General features: G+C 53.4%; 7 protein-coding genes and 1 pseudogene across 7 annotated transcripts; 4 read left to right on the top strand and 4 right to left on the bottom strand.

The window, feature by feature from the left end:
- Window positions 1-231: 231 nt before the first annotated feature.
- On the bottom strand, window positions 232-789 carry GL50803_0060069 (Hypothetical protein; annotated as a pseudogene; the record flags this gene model as incomplete).
- An 80-nt stretch (window positions 790-869) lies between these two features.
- On the bottom strand, window positions 870-5,945 carry GL50803_00113836 (High cysteine membrane protein EGF-like; the record flags this gene model as incomplete). The annotated part of the gene is made up of 1 exon (XM_001704213.1): window positions 870-5,945. One exon carries the CDS (start codon window positions 5,943-5,945, stop codon window positions 870-872), a length of 5,076 nt encoding a protein of 1,691 aa, XP_001704265.1.
- A 63-nt stretch (window positions 5,946-6,008) lies between these two features.
- GL50803_008449 (uncharacterized protein) lies at window positions 6,009-6,536 on the top strand (the record flags this gene model as incomplete). The annotated part of the gene is made up of 1 exon (XM_038046364.1): window positions 6,009-6,536. The coding sequence occupies one exon, from the start codon at window positions 6,009-6,011 to the stop codon at window positions 6,534-6,536; it is 528 nt and encodes a 175-aa protein (XP_037902129.1).
- Window positions 6,537-6,648: 112 nt separating this feature from the next.
- Window positions 6,649-8,157, top strand: GL50803_008446 (uncharacterized protein; the record flags this gene model as incomplete). The annotated part of the gene is made up of 1 exon (XM_001704215.1): window positions 6,649-8,157. One exon carries the CDS (start codon window positions 6,649-6,651, stop codon window positions 8,155-8,157), a length of 1,509 nt encoding a protein of 502 aa, XP_001704267.1.
- A 30-nt stretch (window positions 8,158-8,187) lies between these two features.
- On the bottom strand, window positions 8,188-9,981 carry GL50803_008445 (Kinase, NEK; the record flags this gene model as incomplete). Its single annotated transcript, XM_001704216.1, has 1 exon — window positions 8,188-9,981. One exon carries the CDS (start codon window positions 9,979-9,981, stop codon window positions 8,188-8,190), a length of 1,794 nt encoding a protein of 597 aa, XP_001704268.1.
- A 73-nt stretch (window positions 9,982-10,054) lies between these two features.
- On the top strand, window positions 10,055-12,034 carry GL50803_008444 (Multidrug MFS transporter; the record flags this gene model as incomplete). The annotated part of the gene is made up of 1 exon (XM_001704218.2): window positions 10,055-12,034. One exon carries the CDS (start codon window positions 10,055-10,057, stop codon window positions 12,032-12,034), a length of 1,980 nt encoding a protein of 659 aa, XP_001704270.2.
- Window positions 12,035-12,076: 42 nt separating this feature from the next.
- Window positions 12,077-14,479, top strand: GL50803_0095653 (Coiled-coil protein; the record flags this gene model as incomplete). Its single annotated transcript, XM_001704220.1, has 1 exon — window positions 12,077-14,479. One exon carries the CDS (start codon window positions 12,077-12,079, stop codon window positions 14,477-14,479), a length of 2,403 nt encoding a protein of 800 aa, XP_001704272.1.
- GL50803_0017023 (Ankyrin repeat protein 1) lies at window positions 14,453-16,816 on the bottom strand (the record flags this gene model as incomplete). The annotated part of the gene is made up of 1 exon (XM_001704222.1): window positions 14,453-16,816. One exon carries the CDS (start codon window positions 16,814-16,816, stop codon window positions 14,453-14,455), a length of 2,364 nt encoding a protein of 787 aa, XP_001704274.1.

Here is a 16,816-nt window from a genome sequence, read left to right as displayed (position 1 = left end):
ATACCGCTATAGGTTCCTACTGATGTGACCTATCCTGTGGTATAAGAACATGTTCATAGAGACTCTTACTGGTCACTATGAGAGAATGGCTCTATCCCCTTATAGCTCTTTGGCAATGTCAAAAGGTCTATTACCAGAGTGGACTCAACCCCATTTACATGTGGTCTGTATATCTGCTTTTCCCAGCAGTTTTCTCTGCGGCTATTGCTAGTGCTATAAAGAAAGGTCACGTCATCGACCATATCCATGAGCATCAAAATTTAGTCTCCCGGCTAAATTGAAAGCTCTCCACTCGGCGTCCCCTGTTGTAATATCGAGGCTTGTCCCTATCCACTTGGAATACGCGCCTTTCGTAAGCAGCAGGACCCTTGAAATGAGAGAAAGTGAGGTCGACTTCCCGCTTCCCGGACATCCAAGAATCAGTAGGAGGGGAGAAAGGACGGCATAAACGAGGGCCTTGAACTGCGACGGCCTCAGCGTCTTTTCTGTGAGGAGCTGCTTGCGGGGAACAAGCTGCGTGCCCACCTCCAAAGCTGGCTCTGTGAGCGTCACCCGGCAAGGCTCAACCTCTAGGTCACTCGAGCTGATGTCGATCAGAATGCTTGTCCGAGGATCTGCAGAGCTGGCTGGAGAAAGCCTCAGGTGCACCGGGGTTCTGTGCATAGTGGTGAGCGCCTGATAGATGCTCCCCATTGCGCCTTCGATATAGGAAGGGTCTCGATTAGAGACGGTAGCATATCCGTAGCATATGCAGGAGTTGTAAGGAAGCCTGAGCTTGTCATACCGGCCCGTCTCTTACGTTTCAATTTACATTCGTATGCAGATCCGCGCCGTCGACTTACCAATACCGACACCTTGCGGGCAGCGGGCTAGAGCTGGATGCTGGAGTTGACGTTGGACGCCTGGCTCAGCAGGGGCACGTCGGCGTGGAGCGAGACGCTGGAGTCCGCCTGCCGCCTGAGCTTGGACCTAGAAGAGCTGGAAGACTTGGAGCCTTTCTGCGGGACGCGCTCCCTCAGTGGGCCGCCTCTCCTGGGCCGTATCACGAACCACCAGACAAGGAAGCCGGCCACCGCAACGAGGACGAGGAGGACGACGACCACGATCGCAGCCGTCGTGCCGGCAGACGATTTTTTAGATGGAGCAGGGACTCCGCAGACGAAGTCGCTTGTGAGAGAGAAGCCCTCGTTGCACACGCAGCTGGGAGTCACGCCGTTCTCAGACACGCACCTGCCGTTGCCCCCGCAGATCGTCACGGTGCCGTCGGTGCCGCGCTGGACGCACTGGCTGCTGACGCAGAGCCCCCCGGAGACGGTCTCGTAGCCGCTTCTGCAGCTGCACGAGCCTCCGTCGGAGAGCTGGCAGTCGCCATTCCCCCCGCAGAGCGCCCCACCGGAGACGCAGGCCGATGGGTAGCAGAGGGTCCCGTGGGGGGTCCAGCCCTGGCTGCAGCTGCAGGTAGCAGAGGATCCCTCGCCGGAGCATGTGCCACCGCCGTTGCAGACCTTCCCGTCCTTGAGACACCTTGTGGGGATGCAGTCTTTGTCGACCAGAGTATAGTAACTTGCACACAGGCAGCCGTAGGTGTCGCCGGTCTTCTCGCAGGCGCCGAAGCCGCTGCAGAGCTTGTTGTCCGACGAGACGCAGCTGCTGTGCACGCAGCCGTTCTGGCCGTCGAGGCTCTGGAAGCCGGAGGAGTTGCAGTTGCACTTTTTAGTGTCTTCACTGCATGTTCCACCGCCATCGCAGACCTCGGCCAGGATGCTCTCGTGCGCCCCGAAGCATTCTTTGACAAAGCACTGGCCGGTCTTCTTGTCTGTGCGGTATCTGCTGCTGTCGCACCTGCACAGTCCCGTGCCGGCGACAGGGCCCTCTACGCATGTCCCGCGCCCCCTGCATATCATACTGGGGTCATCGGTGCTACCACTCGGCATGCACGCCGCGTAGACACATACGCTCGCTCCGACGGGGACCGTGTTGGGGTTGCAGCTGCACTGCTCGGTGGCCCCGCTGTAGCTGCACCAGCCCATGCCGTAGCACGTCTTCTCCGCGTGGTCGTACGGGTCCACCCAGACGCACCTGGACCTTCTGCACGTCCCGGTGGCGCTGTCGGTGACGAAGCTCGAGTTGACGCAGATGCAGCTGAAGCTACTGCCGCCGAACTGGCAGCTGCCCAGGCTGGCGCCGTCCTCTACGCCGCAATTCCCGTCCTCCGGGCAGCTGCTGCGGTAGCACCGCCTGTTCGTGTGCTCCTTGTAGCCGGCCGCGCAGGTCTCGCACCTCTCGCCAGCATACTCCGTGCCGCACTTGCATGTCTTCTCGTCCACCGAGCAGGTCCCCCGCCCGCTGCAGACCGCGGCCGTGTCTGTCTCCGAGACGACGCATGCCTGCGGGATGCAGAGGTAGGTCCCGATCACGCCCCTGACCGTCTTGTATCCCTCCTCGCACTTGCACGCGTAGGTGACGCCGTCGCCCGTCCTGCACTTTCCGTGGCCGTAGCACTCGATGCTCTGGTACGCGCTCCCGGGCAGGGCGTCGCTGACGCAGTCCCGCTTCATGCACTGCCCCGACGTGAGCTGAACGACGTCGGGCCTGCTCTTGCAGCTGCAGTAGGAGCTCGTCTGCTGGTTGGTGCTGATCACGCAGGTCCCGAAGTGGCTTCCGCCGCACATCGTCTTCGCGTCCTGACCGTCGAGGGTCCCAACCGCGAATACGCAGGACTTTGGCAGGCAGAACCCGTCGACCTCCTCGTATCCCTCGGGGGGAGACGTCACGCATTTGCAGGCGTAATCTCGACGGTCGCCGTGGGACGCTATCTTCGTGCACACCCCGACGGCCTCGCTCCCGCACACCGACTCGGCAACCCCTCCACTGTCATTCGTGGCGTTGATGAAGCAGTTGATCCCGACGCAGGCGTTGCCAAACAGCTTCGTTCCCAGGTTGCAGATGCAGCCGCTCGGCCCGCACCTGCCGGAGCCCCCGCAGATCACCGGTACCTCCTGGTCCTTGCTAGAGATGCACGCGTCCAGAATGCACGTCTCCCTCAGCTCCCCGCTTGCGTCTCTAAGAGTGTGCAGCTGAGCTCCACCGCTGCACTCGCACCTCTTGTCCTTCAGCAGAGACCCACCGCCACCATTGCCGCACGTGCCCAGCCCGTTGCACTCGATGGCGGGGTCGCCTGCCGACGGCCTGTACATGCACCTGCTCGGGACGCACTTGGCCTTGTTCCCGTGCTCGCTCCGCTCCTCGCTCAGCTCGTAGCCCTCGGAGCAGACGCAGCCGTACAGGCTATCGCTGCCCCTCACGCACGAGGCCAGGGCGTCGCCGCCGCAGTACTCGCCATTCACCACGCAGCGCTGATGGACGCAGAGCCCGCCGACAGATGTGTACGGGAAGCTGCAGGCGCAGAAGTACGCGGCCCCGTCTGCGCTCTGAACGCAGCTGCCCACGGACCCGTCGTAGACCTTGCACTCAACGTATTTAAGCTCTCCGTTGTGGATCACCTTCCCGGCGCACCCGGGATGAGTGCAGTAGCCCCCGAAGGCCTCCAGACCAGCTTCGCACTCGCAGCCATATCGGCCGGTCAGCTGGTTGTACGCGCAGACCCCCTTCCCGGAGCAGACGTGGGGGCTGAGGTCCAACCTCTTTGTGTCGGCCGTCACACCCACGGGCAGGCAGTCATAGCTGTAGCACATGTCGTCGATCTTGAGGAAGCCCGGGTTGCAGACGCAGGACCCGCTGCCGCTCAGGAAGCCCGCCCCGGGGCCGCCGCAAAGCCCCCTTGCTCGGTGGGTCGTGGGGCTGGCGCTCTTGCTCCTCAGGATGCACGTCCTGTTGTACGTGAGGTAGTCGCCCTGGGGGCAATCGCACTGCCAGGCCGCGTCCCGGCCGACGGTGCAGTGGAGCGCAAGGCTAGATGGCGCTGCGCAGTACTCGGGCGCCTCTGGGCCGGCCAGCGTTTTGTTGAGCTTGCACGCCTCGGTGACGCACGCCTTCAGGCCCTCGTTCCAAGTGGCACTGGGGCCGCAGTCGCACCTGTACGTGTCACCCTCTTTGATGCAGTCGCCGGTCCCGCCGCAGTAGTCGTACCACATCCTGCTGGCGCCAGTTCCGTGGTAGCAGTTGTCGTGCATACATGTCTTTCTATAGCCCTCTTCTGCCCCGAAGTGGACAAGCTTAAAGCCCTCTGGGCAACCATTGCACGTCTCAACAGACACAGATCCCTCGTTCTGTGTATTGCACGTTACCACGCCTTCCTGCAAGTTGTCTGTCAGTCCCTGCAGGAATCCGCAGTAAAACCTCCTGGTCCTGTCTACCTTGCTGACATGCACGCACCCGGGCCTCGCAAGGAAGGTGCCATTGTAGGCGGAGACGGTCCCGGAGTCGGGGTCCTTGGGGGTGCACGTGGCAAACGGGTCGCTCGGGTCGCCGAACTTCGTGTATTGGCCGTGGTCGTCGCAGACCCTGGGAGTGGTGGCTCGCGATCCGGGCTGGGGTGCCACAATGCACTTGGTTGGGACGCACTCGCCCTCGATCTCCTGGGCGACAGAGGCCTTGCAGGTCTCGCACTTGGACCCCTCGTAGATCGACGAGCACCTGCAGGTCATCGTGGGAGGATCCGAGGTGTCGATGCTAACGTGGCCGTGGCCGCTGCAGATTCGGTCGCCGTCCATCAAGGCTGTTAGGATGCAGCGCCCCGGGGCGACGTACGTGTATTCAGAACTACAGGTGCACTTTATGTCTTGTGGGTCGTCCGTTTTGCACGTGCCGTGTCCCGAGCAGACTTTCCCCAGCTCCTCGTCCATGCATGCGGGGGACGTGCACTCTCCGCTGACGGCAATGAGCATGTCCGGGCAGCGGCAGTGGTACTCGCCATCGGACTTGACGCATGTTCCTCCGTTCTTGCATGATTCCTGGTTGTTTGAGGTGAGGCACCCCACTGGAACGCACTTGTCGCCTACCTGAGCGGATTTCCCAGGAGTGCAAGTATCACAGAGGTCGCCCGTGGCAAGCCCTCGGCAATCGCACCTATAGCCAGCGCCGTTGCGCACACAGGCGCCCACTCCGCCACAGATCTCAGTAGCAGCGCTGTCTGTGCACGCGGGATATGTGCAAAACTGACCGACCGGGACTGCATTAGAATCGCAAACGCACTTGAAGGTACCGGGGCTATCTTTATCCGTGCACTCTCCAAAGCCCCCGCAGACGACCGGGGACCCGTCGATCGTGGCCACGCACTCCGTCCTGACGCACTTGTGCCCAACGCGTGTGTAGCCATCATTGCACTTGCAGCGATAGTGATATGATTCGCGATCGAGGCCCACGTCGAGGGTGCACGTTCCCTGGCCTGAGCACACGACGCCATCCGAGTCCTGGCAGGCCCGCGCATTGCACGTAGGGAGGGCATCAGACGAAGAGCTTCCCGCAGCGATCGCGTTGGCGTCGTCGCACGACTGGCAGAGGCCCCCGCGGTAGATCGGGTAGCAGTCGCACGCGTAGTCGTCAGCATCCATCCCTGCTAGCCCGGGGTCCTTCAGGAGGCAGCGGCCGCGGCCGTTGCAAGGGGCCTTCGTTGCCTCCTGGTCTGAGTAATCGCCGGTGTTGAAGCAGCCCCTCGGCAGGCACTCGCCCTCGTAGGACACGAAGCCAGCAGGACAGGGGTCGCACGAGTACGCCCCTGCGTAGTAGGTGCACTTGCTCGACCCTGTGCACTCCGTCCCGTTCACGAGGCAGGCGTAGTTGACGGCCCTGTCCGCGGGTGTCTGCCCACTGGTAGTTATCTTGCGGAACCCCGCGCGGGGGGCGTCACACGCAGCCCCCACCCAGCCCCGCCTGCACTGGCAGAAGTGTGCTCCGTCCCCGTAGGCGCAGTCTCCGTTAACACATGCAGGTCCTGTCCCGCACGCCTCGGCGAGACATGCAGCGGCACACAGGAGAATCAGCATGCGGTGATTTTAAGGCCGGGCCAGTCATGTGCCAGTATGTTGCAAACATAAGAAGGGCAATCCATGGGGCAGTCGCTTGCGCACAAGAGCGGACCGCCGCTGAGCCGTCCTCAGACGCCGCGTATAGCGGGATCAAATCGATCCGCCACAAGGCCGAGTCTGCCTGCACACGCCGAGATGCCCTCCTCCGGGGACGCGCTGCGCCAGTCCGCGCGGGAGAGGGCGCCGTGGGGCGGGGCCCGGGGTGGAGCGCAGACCCTCGGGCGGCAGGGCGCCGGTCGGATCGCCAGCCTTTTCAAAAAGCCCCCCGGAGGCGCGGTGTCCGCCAGACCCGGGCCAGTCCGGCCGCGTGTCTGCCGCCCAGGTCTGCGTCTCGCCTCTGCAGAGGAGCCCGACGGCAGCCGCGGCGGTGCCCGCGATGGTCCCAGTGGAGAGGGCAGAGCCACTACTGAGGCTCATAGCACTACTAGACTCGGGGTCTGTAGCACAGAGCGATGGAGCAGGTCTTGTCATTCAGTAGCTCATCTCGATGAGTGGCACGGTTCTATGGACACAGAGACGCTGCTTGGTACAGGTAGACGACAGACGTGAGCGCATGGCACCAGCAGACGCCTATGGACAGTTGGTGACACAATACTAGAAGTAACCAGTGGATGGAGTGAATCATCAATCAGAGCGAAAAGACTTACCCTTCTAAAAAACCATGGAACCAAGCGCTGACAACAGCCTCAAGTCGACATCATCTGAATATGACACCCACGAATGTGCCGACTATGTTGATGCGTTACTAAAAGAGCGCGATTTCCTGGCAGATGAGCTACAAAGGACAAAGAAGGAGCTGCGATATTATAAGGACCAATTCTACAAGCTGCAAGAAAAACTTCACTGTCAGAGCAGGCCCTTCCACTTATCTGGAGAACGGGCAAGTCTCGCCGATGATAGTTCTCTCCGACAGACAAAGGCGTTCATTGAGTCTGTTTTATCGAATAAGCGCAAACAATCCCAGGAAAACCTCCATGTAGACGATGATTCCTATTTATACTCAAGCTACGACTCGTCTAATAGTGAAGTTGGCACAGCAGATCTTAACACTTCTCCCAACGCATCTTCTAATTCAAAAGACAAGTCTACACGTCCGCTTCCGCAACCGGAGCACTCAGGAATAGGGCTTTTCCAAAGCAGAGAAACGGTGCTTGGCCTTAGAGCACCGCCAAACCTCCGTGATGATCAACTAGACGTCGCGTACGATACCATTGCGGTTCTGCTGAACACTATTCATGCACTACAGCCAACTGCACAGCAAATCGAGCGCATCACTGGGGCGTTTATGCGGCGAGGAATCATGCCGATTTTCCTTGATAGTTCTAAAACAAGCTTCTCACTGAATCTAGAATGCCAGGGAATGAGCCCTGTGCATATTGCCCCTCGCTTTGTCGAAGGGACCTTCATTCCAGAACAAGCGTATTGCCTCATGGCACAGTTTATGGCGAGATACCTTATTCCCAAGGAGGAAGCCAAGGAGCTTTTGATTGCACTGTGTGCACTGATGAAACGTGTAGACGACGAAGCGTGTGCACTAGCAACATCGCGTCTACGTGCAGAAATTATAGCTCTGCGCCGGCGTCTTTCCATGGGAATTCCATATGAAAAGGTCTTATCGGATAACCAGATTTACCGGCTTAAGCAGGATCTTAATCGCTTTCGGATGCTTTACATGCGAGAAGTCGATCGTAAGGCTCGAAAAGTCAATATTCACTTCCGTACTAGCACTGACGAGTCGCTACTTCATGCCATGAACAGCGAACTGCAGCAGTTATCGTCTACTATTTCAAATAGCCTGCGTGGCACAACAGGCGCTGTACTTAGTAGCACGACACCTGAGGAAAAGAATAGAGCTTCAGCACACAATACGAACTCTCCTCACCGGTCTGTAAAGGTTGTTCGCGTAGAACAGCCTCACCTCGCTATCACCCCCGTAGAAGTTGCGCGTACTATGACACACGAGTTTGAAATTCTTGTCAAGCGAGTCCGAAGTCTACTTGATCGATCCATCCGGGAGGCCCAACACTGTTGTGATCTCCCTTCCCTTCATCACAAGCTAGTGGAGCTTGCAACACAAATAGAGGACCTTCTTATCGACTGGAGCGCAAGCAGCAGGCAGGTCTTGTCCGCCATACTCCAGCTTACTTACGACACGTTTACACATTCGTAACACATATTCCTGTAGAAAGTTTCACCGCCACTACTTGTTGTTAGTCTGTAGCCATGTTCTTATATAATCAACAACAGCCTCCTGCTTTCCTTTGCTAGCGTACTTGAGGGGACTCAGGCCAGATTTATCGCGCATGTGGTACTCGTATGGCAGCAGGATCTTGACACATTCGAGATGGCCCTTATAAGCGGCATTGTGGATGGCTGCACGCCCATCGTCCATGCGGAGACCGGCTTCGATTTCTACAAGGGCGCGCACAACCTCTGCATGCCCAGTAACAGCAGCGTTGATCAGGGCAGTGTCCCCCTGTCTAGCCTGCATCTTTCCTTCCTTCTTTTTGAGAATATTAACAATGTCAACGTGACCCGCTATTGCTGCGAGAATCAAAGCTGTAGTGCCGTCGGACATCTTAGTCCCGGCCTCATACGGAATAAGAAGTGCCGCAGCTTCAGTTTTTCCGGTATCGCTACACATCATTAAGGCAGTTTTCCCTTTGCGGTTCTTTTTCCCTGCATCTGTTGCTATATGAGCCTTGATTCCAGCAATGTCATTCATTTGAACTGCACGCATCAGAGCTGTCATACCATCTGACGCGATTGCAGATTGGGCCTGAGCGACCCGCCTTGCAGCCTCTTCTAATTTGAGAATTTTATTTGTCAAAATGGTGTTTTGCGAACGAAGTTCGCTATTCTCTGCTTCTAATTGCTTTACCCGCATTGATTGTAAACTAAGTTCTGCACGAAGCTTTTCTACTGCATCGTTATTGCTCTCTGCGCTTGACGTGGCAGTCCCAGAGGGCGCACTTGCAGTCTTCGTAATCGTCATTGCTTCCATTATCTCCTTATTGTTTGATAAATCGTCTTCCAGGTTGTCGACCTCTTGCTGCTTCATCTTTAGACACATCTTCAGCTCGGCAATCATCTTAGCCTTGTCGTCAATCTCCTCGGTGGGGTTTGTATTGAGATAGTCGGCCGTGATGACCCCGTGCTCGATGAATTTCCGGTGACGAATTAACTGGGCAGCACTAGGCCTCTGGGTATAATCAACAATCATCATCGAATCCACCAGTTCCTCGAGCTCCTTGCTGTATATGCCTTGTGGAAATGGGCGTCGCTTTCCATCGCGGACATTGCGTGCCAGGTCTGCGTGGGTCATGGCCTGGAATGGAAACTCCAGGCTGCATAAGTGGAATATAACGCACCCTAGAGACCAGATATCTGCCTTCTCATTGTAGGGCGTTTTGTTGAGGACCTCTGGTGCAGTGTAGCTCGGCGTACCCAATTGGGTTTTGAGCATGTCTGAGGAATTAAACGACCGAGAGAATCCAAAGTCGGCAAGCTTTACCACATCATCATTCGTTATCAAAATATTGGCCGGCTTGATGTCCCTATGAATAACGATCTCGCCAAGCTCAAAGTTCTCTTTAGTGGGGCAATGACAGTATTCCAGTGCCAGTAGAAGTTGTCCGAAGAGCTTCCATATGCGCTCTTCGGGGATATTTGTCCGAGGATATCGGTGCTTGTCGATTAATTGGAAAAGATCACCCTTATTACAGAACTCGGTAAAGATGTAGATGACTTTCTCTACTTCATCTATCACCACGTCGTGATATCCTAGTACATTTATATGCTTCATGCGGCTAAGAAGGTTAGCTTCACGCATTATGAGCTCAACCCCTCGCTGGTCCAGTTTCCCGTATTTGACGGTTTTTCTAGCATATATTTTTTTCGTGCTGATATGCTCCACCTTGTGCACTATCCCATAATGGCCCCGCTTGATGGCCATAAGCTCTCGATATTCTGCCAGCTTCTCCGCAATACCCATGGATTTGATGCAGTCTAGATCCTAAATTTTAATCCAAAGGAATCATTAAAAAATGCCCTCAAAAAAAACCTCCATGGGCGTGGACGCACCGCCGAAGGACGCCAAGATTATGGCCCAGATGGCCGAGATGCATAAGCTTGCAGAGACGCTGACCCCTGATAGGGCACGCGAAATGCTTGTTGCAGGGCGTTTGCAACCCATGCAGATTGGCGCACTTATGTCTTCTGGCAAGCTGAAGGAGGAGACCATGCAGTTCTTTATCACCGTCGCCAAGAAGGATCTAGAGAGGATGGAGGACGAATATGAGTCTAAAGTAGCCGATATGACCAAGCGAGAGAGGAAGGAAGCTGGAGACACCATCCTGAGAAAGAAGGCCAATATCTCTAGGCTAGAGTTCTTTAAGGATCTCCAGAAAATCCCCAAGCTCAAGCCCACAAAGCTTATTTTGCTTGTTGGCTGGTCGCTTGCAATGTCTTCTTTGGACATGACAATTGTCAACATTTGCAACCCCCTTATCATGCATGAGAAGAACTTTGTCGGGCCACAAGGAGGCGAGATACCAATGTCCACCATTCAGTGGATCAATGACATATACTCTGTCGCGTTCGCGTCGTTCGCCATCCCCGCCTCAAAGATTGGTGACAGGTATGGCGTTACGGTGGTGCATAGATGGGGTGTCTCTGGGTTTGTGCTTTTTTCTACCCTCTGTGGCCTCTCCAGATACATTAGTACCGACATGACACCTTGGCCATATGGAGGTTTTTATGTTCTCATAGGGTCACGACTCTTTCAAGGGATCACCGCTGCATTCCTTATGGCGAACACCATGTCACTCTGCGGGATTCTAGTGGAACAAAAAGACATTCCAACCGCAATGGCTATGAATTCGATGGCGTTCGCTGCGGCGACAGCTCTTGGACCCCCGCTTGGTGGCATGCTGGGACAGTTTGTAGGCTGGGACTTCTGCTTCTTCATTAACATTTTCATCGGGTTCTTTTCTATTCTTTTCTGTTGGCTCTATCTCCCTAAGGTTCCTCGCTTCAAGGAGAGCAAGTTTGACTACGTGGGCACCATCCTTATCCTGGTATCTCTTATCGTGATGATCATGGGGCTTACCTTTATCCCTCCGGAAAAGAACGCCGTCGCTATGGGGATTGTCCTCTTCCTCCTAGGCATTGGCGGGATCGTTGGGTTTGTTTTCTGGGAGCTTAAGCATCCGTTTGCAATTCTTCCCCGAGCAATTCTCACTAATAAAAAGATCATCTACTCTCTTCTGGCCGGTCTTTGGAACTTTGCGCTCATCGTCACGGTTTCGTTCCAGATGCCGTTTGCCCTGCAGAACATCCATCAGCTGGAGCCTTATGTGGTCGGTCTCCTTTCCCTCGTGTCTCCTATAGCCCAGACGGCATCCTCCATTGTCTGCAACTTCCTTGCAAAGAAGATGACAAGTTACATCATTAAGCTGGTCGTATCCATCTATGTTGCTGTTCTCATCATTATTCTAGGGTTCATCATCCCTTATGATATTGGTTGGATTGTTATCTGCAACATGATGTTCTCGTTCGGCCTGGGTGTCTTCTTTACCACTAATAATCAGTTCATGATGGCTATAGCAACGCCCGATATTAGAGGTATGATGGGTGGCTGTATCCAGACCTTCCGCGAAGCTGGGTATGCCATTGGTATTGCTCTAGTCAATGTCATTCACGATCTGTACATGAATCTCAACTGGGGGAGCGCAGAAGTTCCTTACCCACAGATCAACTCTAACCCTCTATGGGTGAAGTACACAAACGTTTACTACAACGCCTTTGCTGTTACGGATATCGTCATGTCCCTTGTAAGCATCCTTGCCATGTGCTTTGCGCTTCTTTCTGGCACGAGTATATTTGAGGCGGACAAGTTCGGCTATCCAAAAAAGTTGAGGCTTAAGATAGAGGCAGAAATGAGCGCCTCGGCAGAAGTAGATCGCGCCACCGGTTCTCCAGCTGGTCCTGGTGCAGTTCAGAACCCTAAGGCAGATCCCGAGGAGGAGCCCCTAGTCATCGAATAAATTTCAACTTGAGAAAGTAAATTTTGTCAGAATTCCTGTTGTATGTCTGTTGTGAAAGATGTTAATCTTCGGGAGGTCTTAACGACCATATGGAGGCCGATCGAGCTTGCAATGCCAGCGTTTGCTAACGAGGAGAACATGCAAAGACATGAGGATCTGAAGGAGGTTTCAACCGAAATCACGGCCCTGATAGACGAGCTCTCTCAGCTAGAGTCTCGCACGTTGGCGATGAAGAAGCACTCAGAGGCTGTCGTCCAGGAACTGAACCATGCGCAATCGCTAGCGAATGCTAGAGACCAGGAAGTGAAGGCCGAGAAGCACCTGACAACTCTGGTCGAAAGAGACCTCGGACGCATGAATGCCAAGATAAGACAGTGCGAAGGCATGAAGAATACTGTGGAGGAGCGCAGGCAGGTTGGCCAGACAAATCTTCTCAAACAACACACACGACTCGCAGAGCTCCAAAAGGACGCCCAATGGCTTGAGGACGAGCGTGCTGAATGGCACCTTGCGTCGGAGCAAAAGAGCGACGACGCGTTTACACTTCAGAAATATACAGCTATAGACGAAAAGCGCCGGGGAGACTTAGAGCAAGCCTTGCGACGCCAACACGAGGTCATCACATCTCTCACTGATCTTCTTAAGACAGAGGTCAACGAGACTATGACTGCTCAGGTCTCATTGGACAAGGCGGCAATTACATTCAGCCGTCTTCAAGAATCTCGGCGAGTTGCCATGGGTCAATTTCAGCAGGCTGTTGTTTTATTAGAAAGCAAAGATACACAAGAAGCAATGCTCAACGAGCGATATGAAAGCTCTCGGCTAGACCTCGAAAACCTGCGGGCTACTGATAGACGAGCTCAGCAAGAGCTCGAAGAGGTTATCCGAGCCAGGAACGCCGCCAACAGTGAGCTGGAATCTATGGAGCGAGAAACAAATACCGCATCTGCAGCCCTTGTTGTTGCTGAAAAGGAGCTTGATGCAATGAACGGTGAAATTCTAATTCAGCGGTCGGCGCTTTCTTCTGCACAAAGGGATATATCTGCTAAGCAGGCTACCCTAGAGAGTATGCAGCAGAGCTACGAAAACCGAGTTAAAGATAGTCAGCGTTTAGACGCTCGGTTGGAGCTCCTCGCTGCTGTTAAGGAGGAGATGAAAGCAAAAGCATTGACGCTCGAAGAGACCACAGCGTACATGACAAAAATGGTAGATGCGGTGGAAAAGGAGTACGAGTTTAAGAGGAAGGAGAGCCAAGACACCACAAAGAAGCTCCAGGAAATCGGTCAGAAGCTAGCAGAGTTCAAGCGACAAGAAGCAAATGAAAAGAATGACATTTCTGGGCTTCAAAGCAGCATCAAGGGATTAGAGTCAAGAATTCAAGAATTTGAGAAGCAGATACAACAACAACGCAAGCATATATACAATGCAGATTACGAGATTCAGGCGTTGACTCGTAAGCTTAGCATTGTCCGAGGCGATCATTCATTAGAGGAGCTCATAGTCTTAAAGAGAAATATTGCAAGTCTGACGCAGCAATTGGAGACAGAACTAAGGACCGCAAAATTAGTAAAACAACAAACAGGATCTGTCAGGAGTGAAGTTGAGCGATTAAATCGCACTCTAGCAGATCTGAAGCAGAAGCGGGACAAATTGGACTCTGATTTGCATGAAAACTTGCTATCATCAAATACTGCGGCAGATGCTCTGAAAAAGCTTAACAATAGAAAAGCCGACATGCTCTTACAATTAGATAGCATGAAGATCAAGCGAGATGAACTGTTGGAAAAGTACAAGAGTAGGACTACTATCCTTTTCGGTCTTACAAATCGAAAAGAACAAATAAGAATCGGAAACGTGAAACGTTCCAAGGAGCTAGAAACAGTGAAAAGTTTGCTGGCACAAGAGATTCGTCTATTGACACAGGATCTGTCGGCAGTTCGTCTGGAGCTCAAGAAGAGGAGAATATACATCGAGAAACTGAAAATACGATGTGATATTTTGACCGATCGCGTCGGCTCTCTCACCTGTGCGGCTTCTGGTAAACCCATGGATGAGGCCGACCCTCGCACGGCACAATCGGATGCAATCATAAACTTTGGCAAAAAGAATGCAGACCTACAAGCGCGCTACGAGGAATATTCAGCTAAACTTAAGCAGGCAGAGGTGGAAGTTGCTGGGCTACAGCAAGCGTTGGAACTTTTACGGGCAAGCAATGCACAAATTCGCAAAAGTGTGCGACCAGCCACGCCAGGTAGCGCTTTGACGGAGGAGAAGAAGCAAGTAGAAAGTGAGATAGAACAGACAAACAGCGAAATAGCCTACCTTAACACTAACATCAGAAAGATCGTGAATGAAATATCCAACCTAACTAGAAGGAACGAAGAGCTTCAGGCACAAGTAGATGAGTTGGCAGTAACACTACATGACGTCGAGTACGGCGAATAAACTTGATAGATGTTCTTTCGATGAATCGGATCTTTTTATACTGTGGATGTGTCTCTGTGCTTGGACGATCTGCTCTTGCGTACTAAATGGAAGCAGTAAGCGAATGAGATCAACATTGTTGTTATGGACAGCATACGTTAGTGCAGACCAACCCCACCGGTTGATTAGATTCCCCTCCCGCCGAGCAAGCTCTGCTATCGCTCTACTATCTATTATGGTATTGTCCCGAACAGCATAAAGCAAAGCAGTCCAGCCACTGGAGTCCTGAAGACCTCCCTCGTGTTCAAGCAAAAGCAGAACAAGATCCCAGGCGGCATGCTCCACTGCATATATGAGAGAAGTTTTTCCTTTGTTATCGACCCTTCCTAAAGTTGCTTGACAAAATGGGTAAAAGATAGGTTTGTTCAGGATCCCCAGTAGCATGAGAGGTGTGATCCCATCAGAGCACGCAATATCTCCCTCTCTTTTGGATAAAATATATAAAATTGTTTCATATTCTGGATTGCAAGACGATAACTGTATAAGACAGATCATAAAAGCCGTAACCCTAGTGATGGTTTGATAGGTCTTAGTACTGATCCCAGGAGATAGAAGAGTAATGGGAATTGTTTTAGGGGTTGTCATTCCACCCTCAATCTTCACTAAGGCCACGACCGCCTTAGTATTTCCGCGTCGAGCAGCTTCCATTAATGCTGTATATCCGGAAGCATTATATTTCCCTGCCATCTGGTGGTACTTGCTTAGCTCAGAAGCAATATCATCGCCTTGCGCTTCCATCACAGCCCTATGTAGAGCAGTATTTGATTGAGCGTCCCTAATATCCTCGTATGGAATAAGCAATTCAATACACTCTCTCCTGTCCAGTTCGAGAGCAATTGTACCTGCTTGTTTGAGCTTTTTGTTCCGCATTCCGGCTTCGAGTGGAGCTAGTGCTTGTACTGCGGATAGGTGGTCCACGAGGACAGCGAGCATCAATGCGGTGTCTCCATGGACCGTTTGTTGGCGAGTCTGATCAAGTCTTGTTAGCTTCGTACAAGGCTCAGAGAAGACCTCAAGCATTAGGTCTGTAAAGTTGAGTCTTCTTAGAGCTTCGCTTTCATAACGTAGTATCGCTGCTACATATGGAAGTAGATTGTCATCTCCAGAGGATAAAATCAAAGTGATAGCTGTATTTCCATAGCAGTCTGTGAGGCCTCCCTCAAGTGGAATGAGAGTTGATAGAAGGTCATATTGCCTTGTTTTAATAGCAACCATAAGAGCCGTCTCACCACTATTATTCTGAGCTCCTGCCAGATGTAAATAGCTGTCTAGCGTCTCTACTCCAATCGATCTATATCTAAGTCCATGAATAAGTATGGTATCGCCGTTGTCATAGTACACTAGGTTCCATAAATTCAGCGGCTCTATCGTAAGGAGACCTGGCGAAGAGTTGAATAAGCGCCTTTGTTGCTCCAAGAAAGACACTTTAACGATTGGAACACCAATGCCATACACTACTTGTTGGTATTCTTTGTGAAGCATCTCGAATAAGTCATTGACAGGAACTGTTATACTATTGCAAACCGCAGCCACAAGAGTCTGTAGCTTAGCGGGTACAAGCCGAATCGCTATCAGCTCTTGGACGACAGTGAGCAACGATGAAAGGAAGAAGTTTATGCTGGAGACGGTTGTTATCTTAGAGCTATGGCTGGGCATTGGCTGCTCACAAGGCTTCAAGAAAAGAGCGCACGTAACTATCCAGTTGTCAAGAGAGTAACATCGACACATGAATACCTGAAGGGCTTCGGCAATTTGTGCTATAGCCTTTTCCGCACAGGCTACCCAGCAAGTTACTGAACCAGAGCCCTGAACATCTGATGCAGACAGTACTTTACCAAGCATAGTGGCCGACAATACTAGCTTGAAACTTCCGGTCGAAGACTGCTGCATACATCCTAGAACAACATCTAAAAAGCTCATTATGTGCGAGGCTCTGTTGGTCGCTAAGGGCGCAATAGCTTTACTAAGAGTGTAGGCGGCCCATAGCGAGGTGAGCAGCGCACCAGTGGGATCTTGGTTGTACGTGCAGGTGGTTGATCGTTGAGTCCATAGTGAGAACACTCCTGTCGTAGGGTCCACTTCCTGCCGGAGTACCTTAGCAAAGACTGACGGCACGGAGGGCTGGTCGGGGCTTGTTTGTTTTTGTAGCGAGCAAAGGAGACGCTTGGCTGCGGCAGTGTCCGAGGTCCACAGCGGTGCCCAGGACCCCTCCACGACGCAGGCACCCGTCCGCGCCAGACACAGCGAAGAGCACGGGGCCGCCGCGGCGACGAAGAGGGCAGGCGGGCGCCGAGGCAT

The sequence above is a fragment of the Giardia intestinalis genome, chromosome 5 (assembly GCF_000002435.2).
Source record: "Giardia intestinalis strain WB C6 chromosome 5, whole genome shotgun sequence".
Classification (NCBI taxonomy): Eukaryota; Fornicata; order Diplomonadida; family Hexamitidae; genus Giardia; species Giardia duodenalis.
This window is presented reverse-complemented; position numbering and strand designations above follow the sequence as displayed.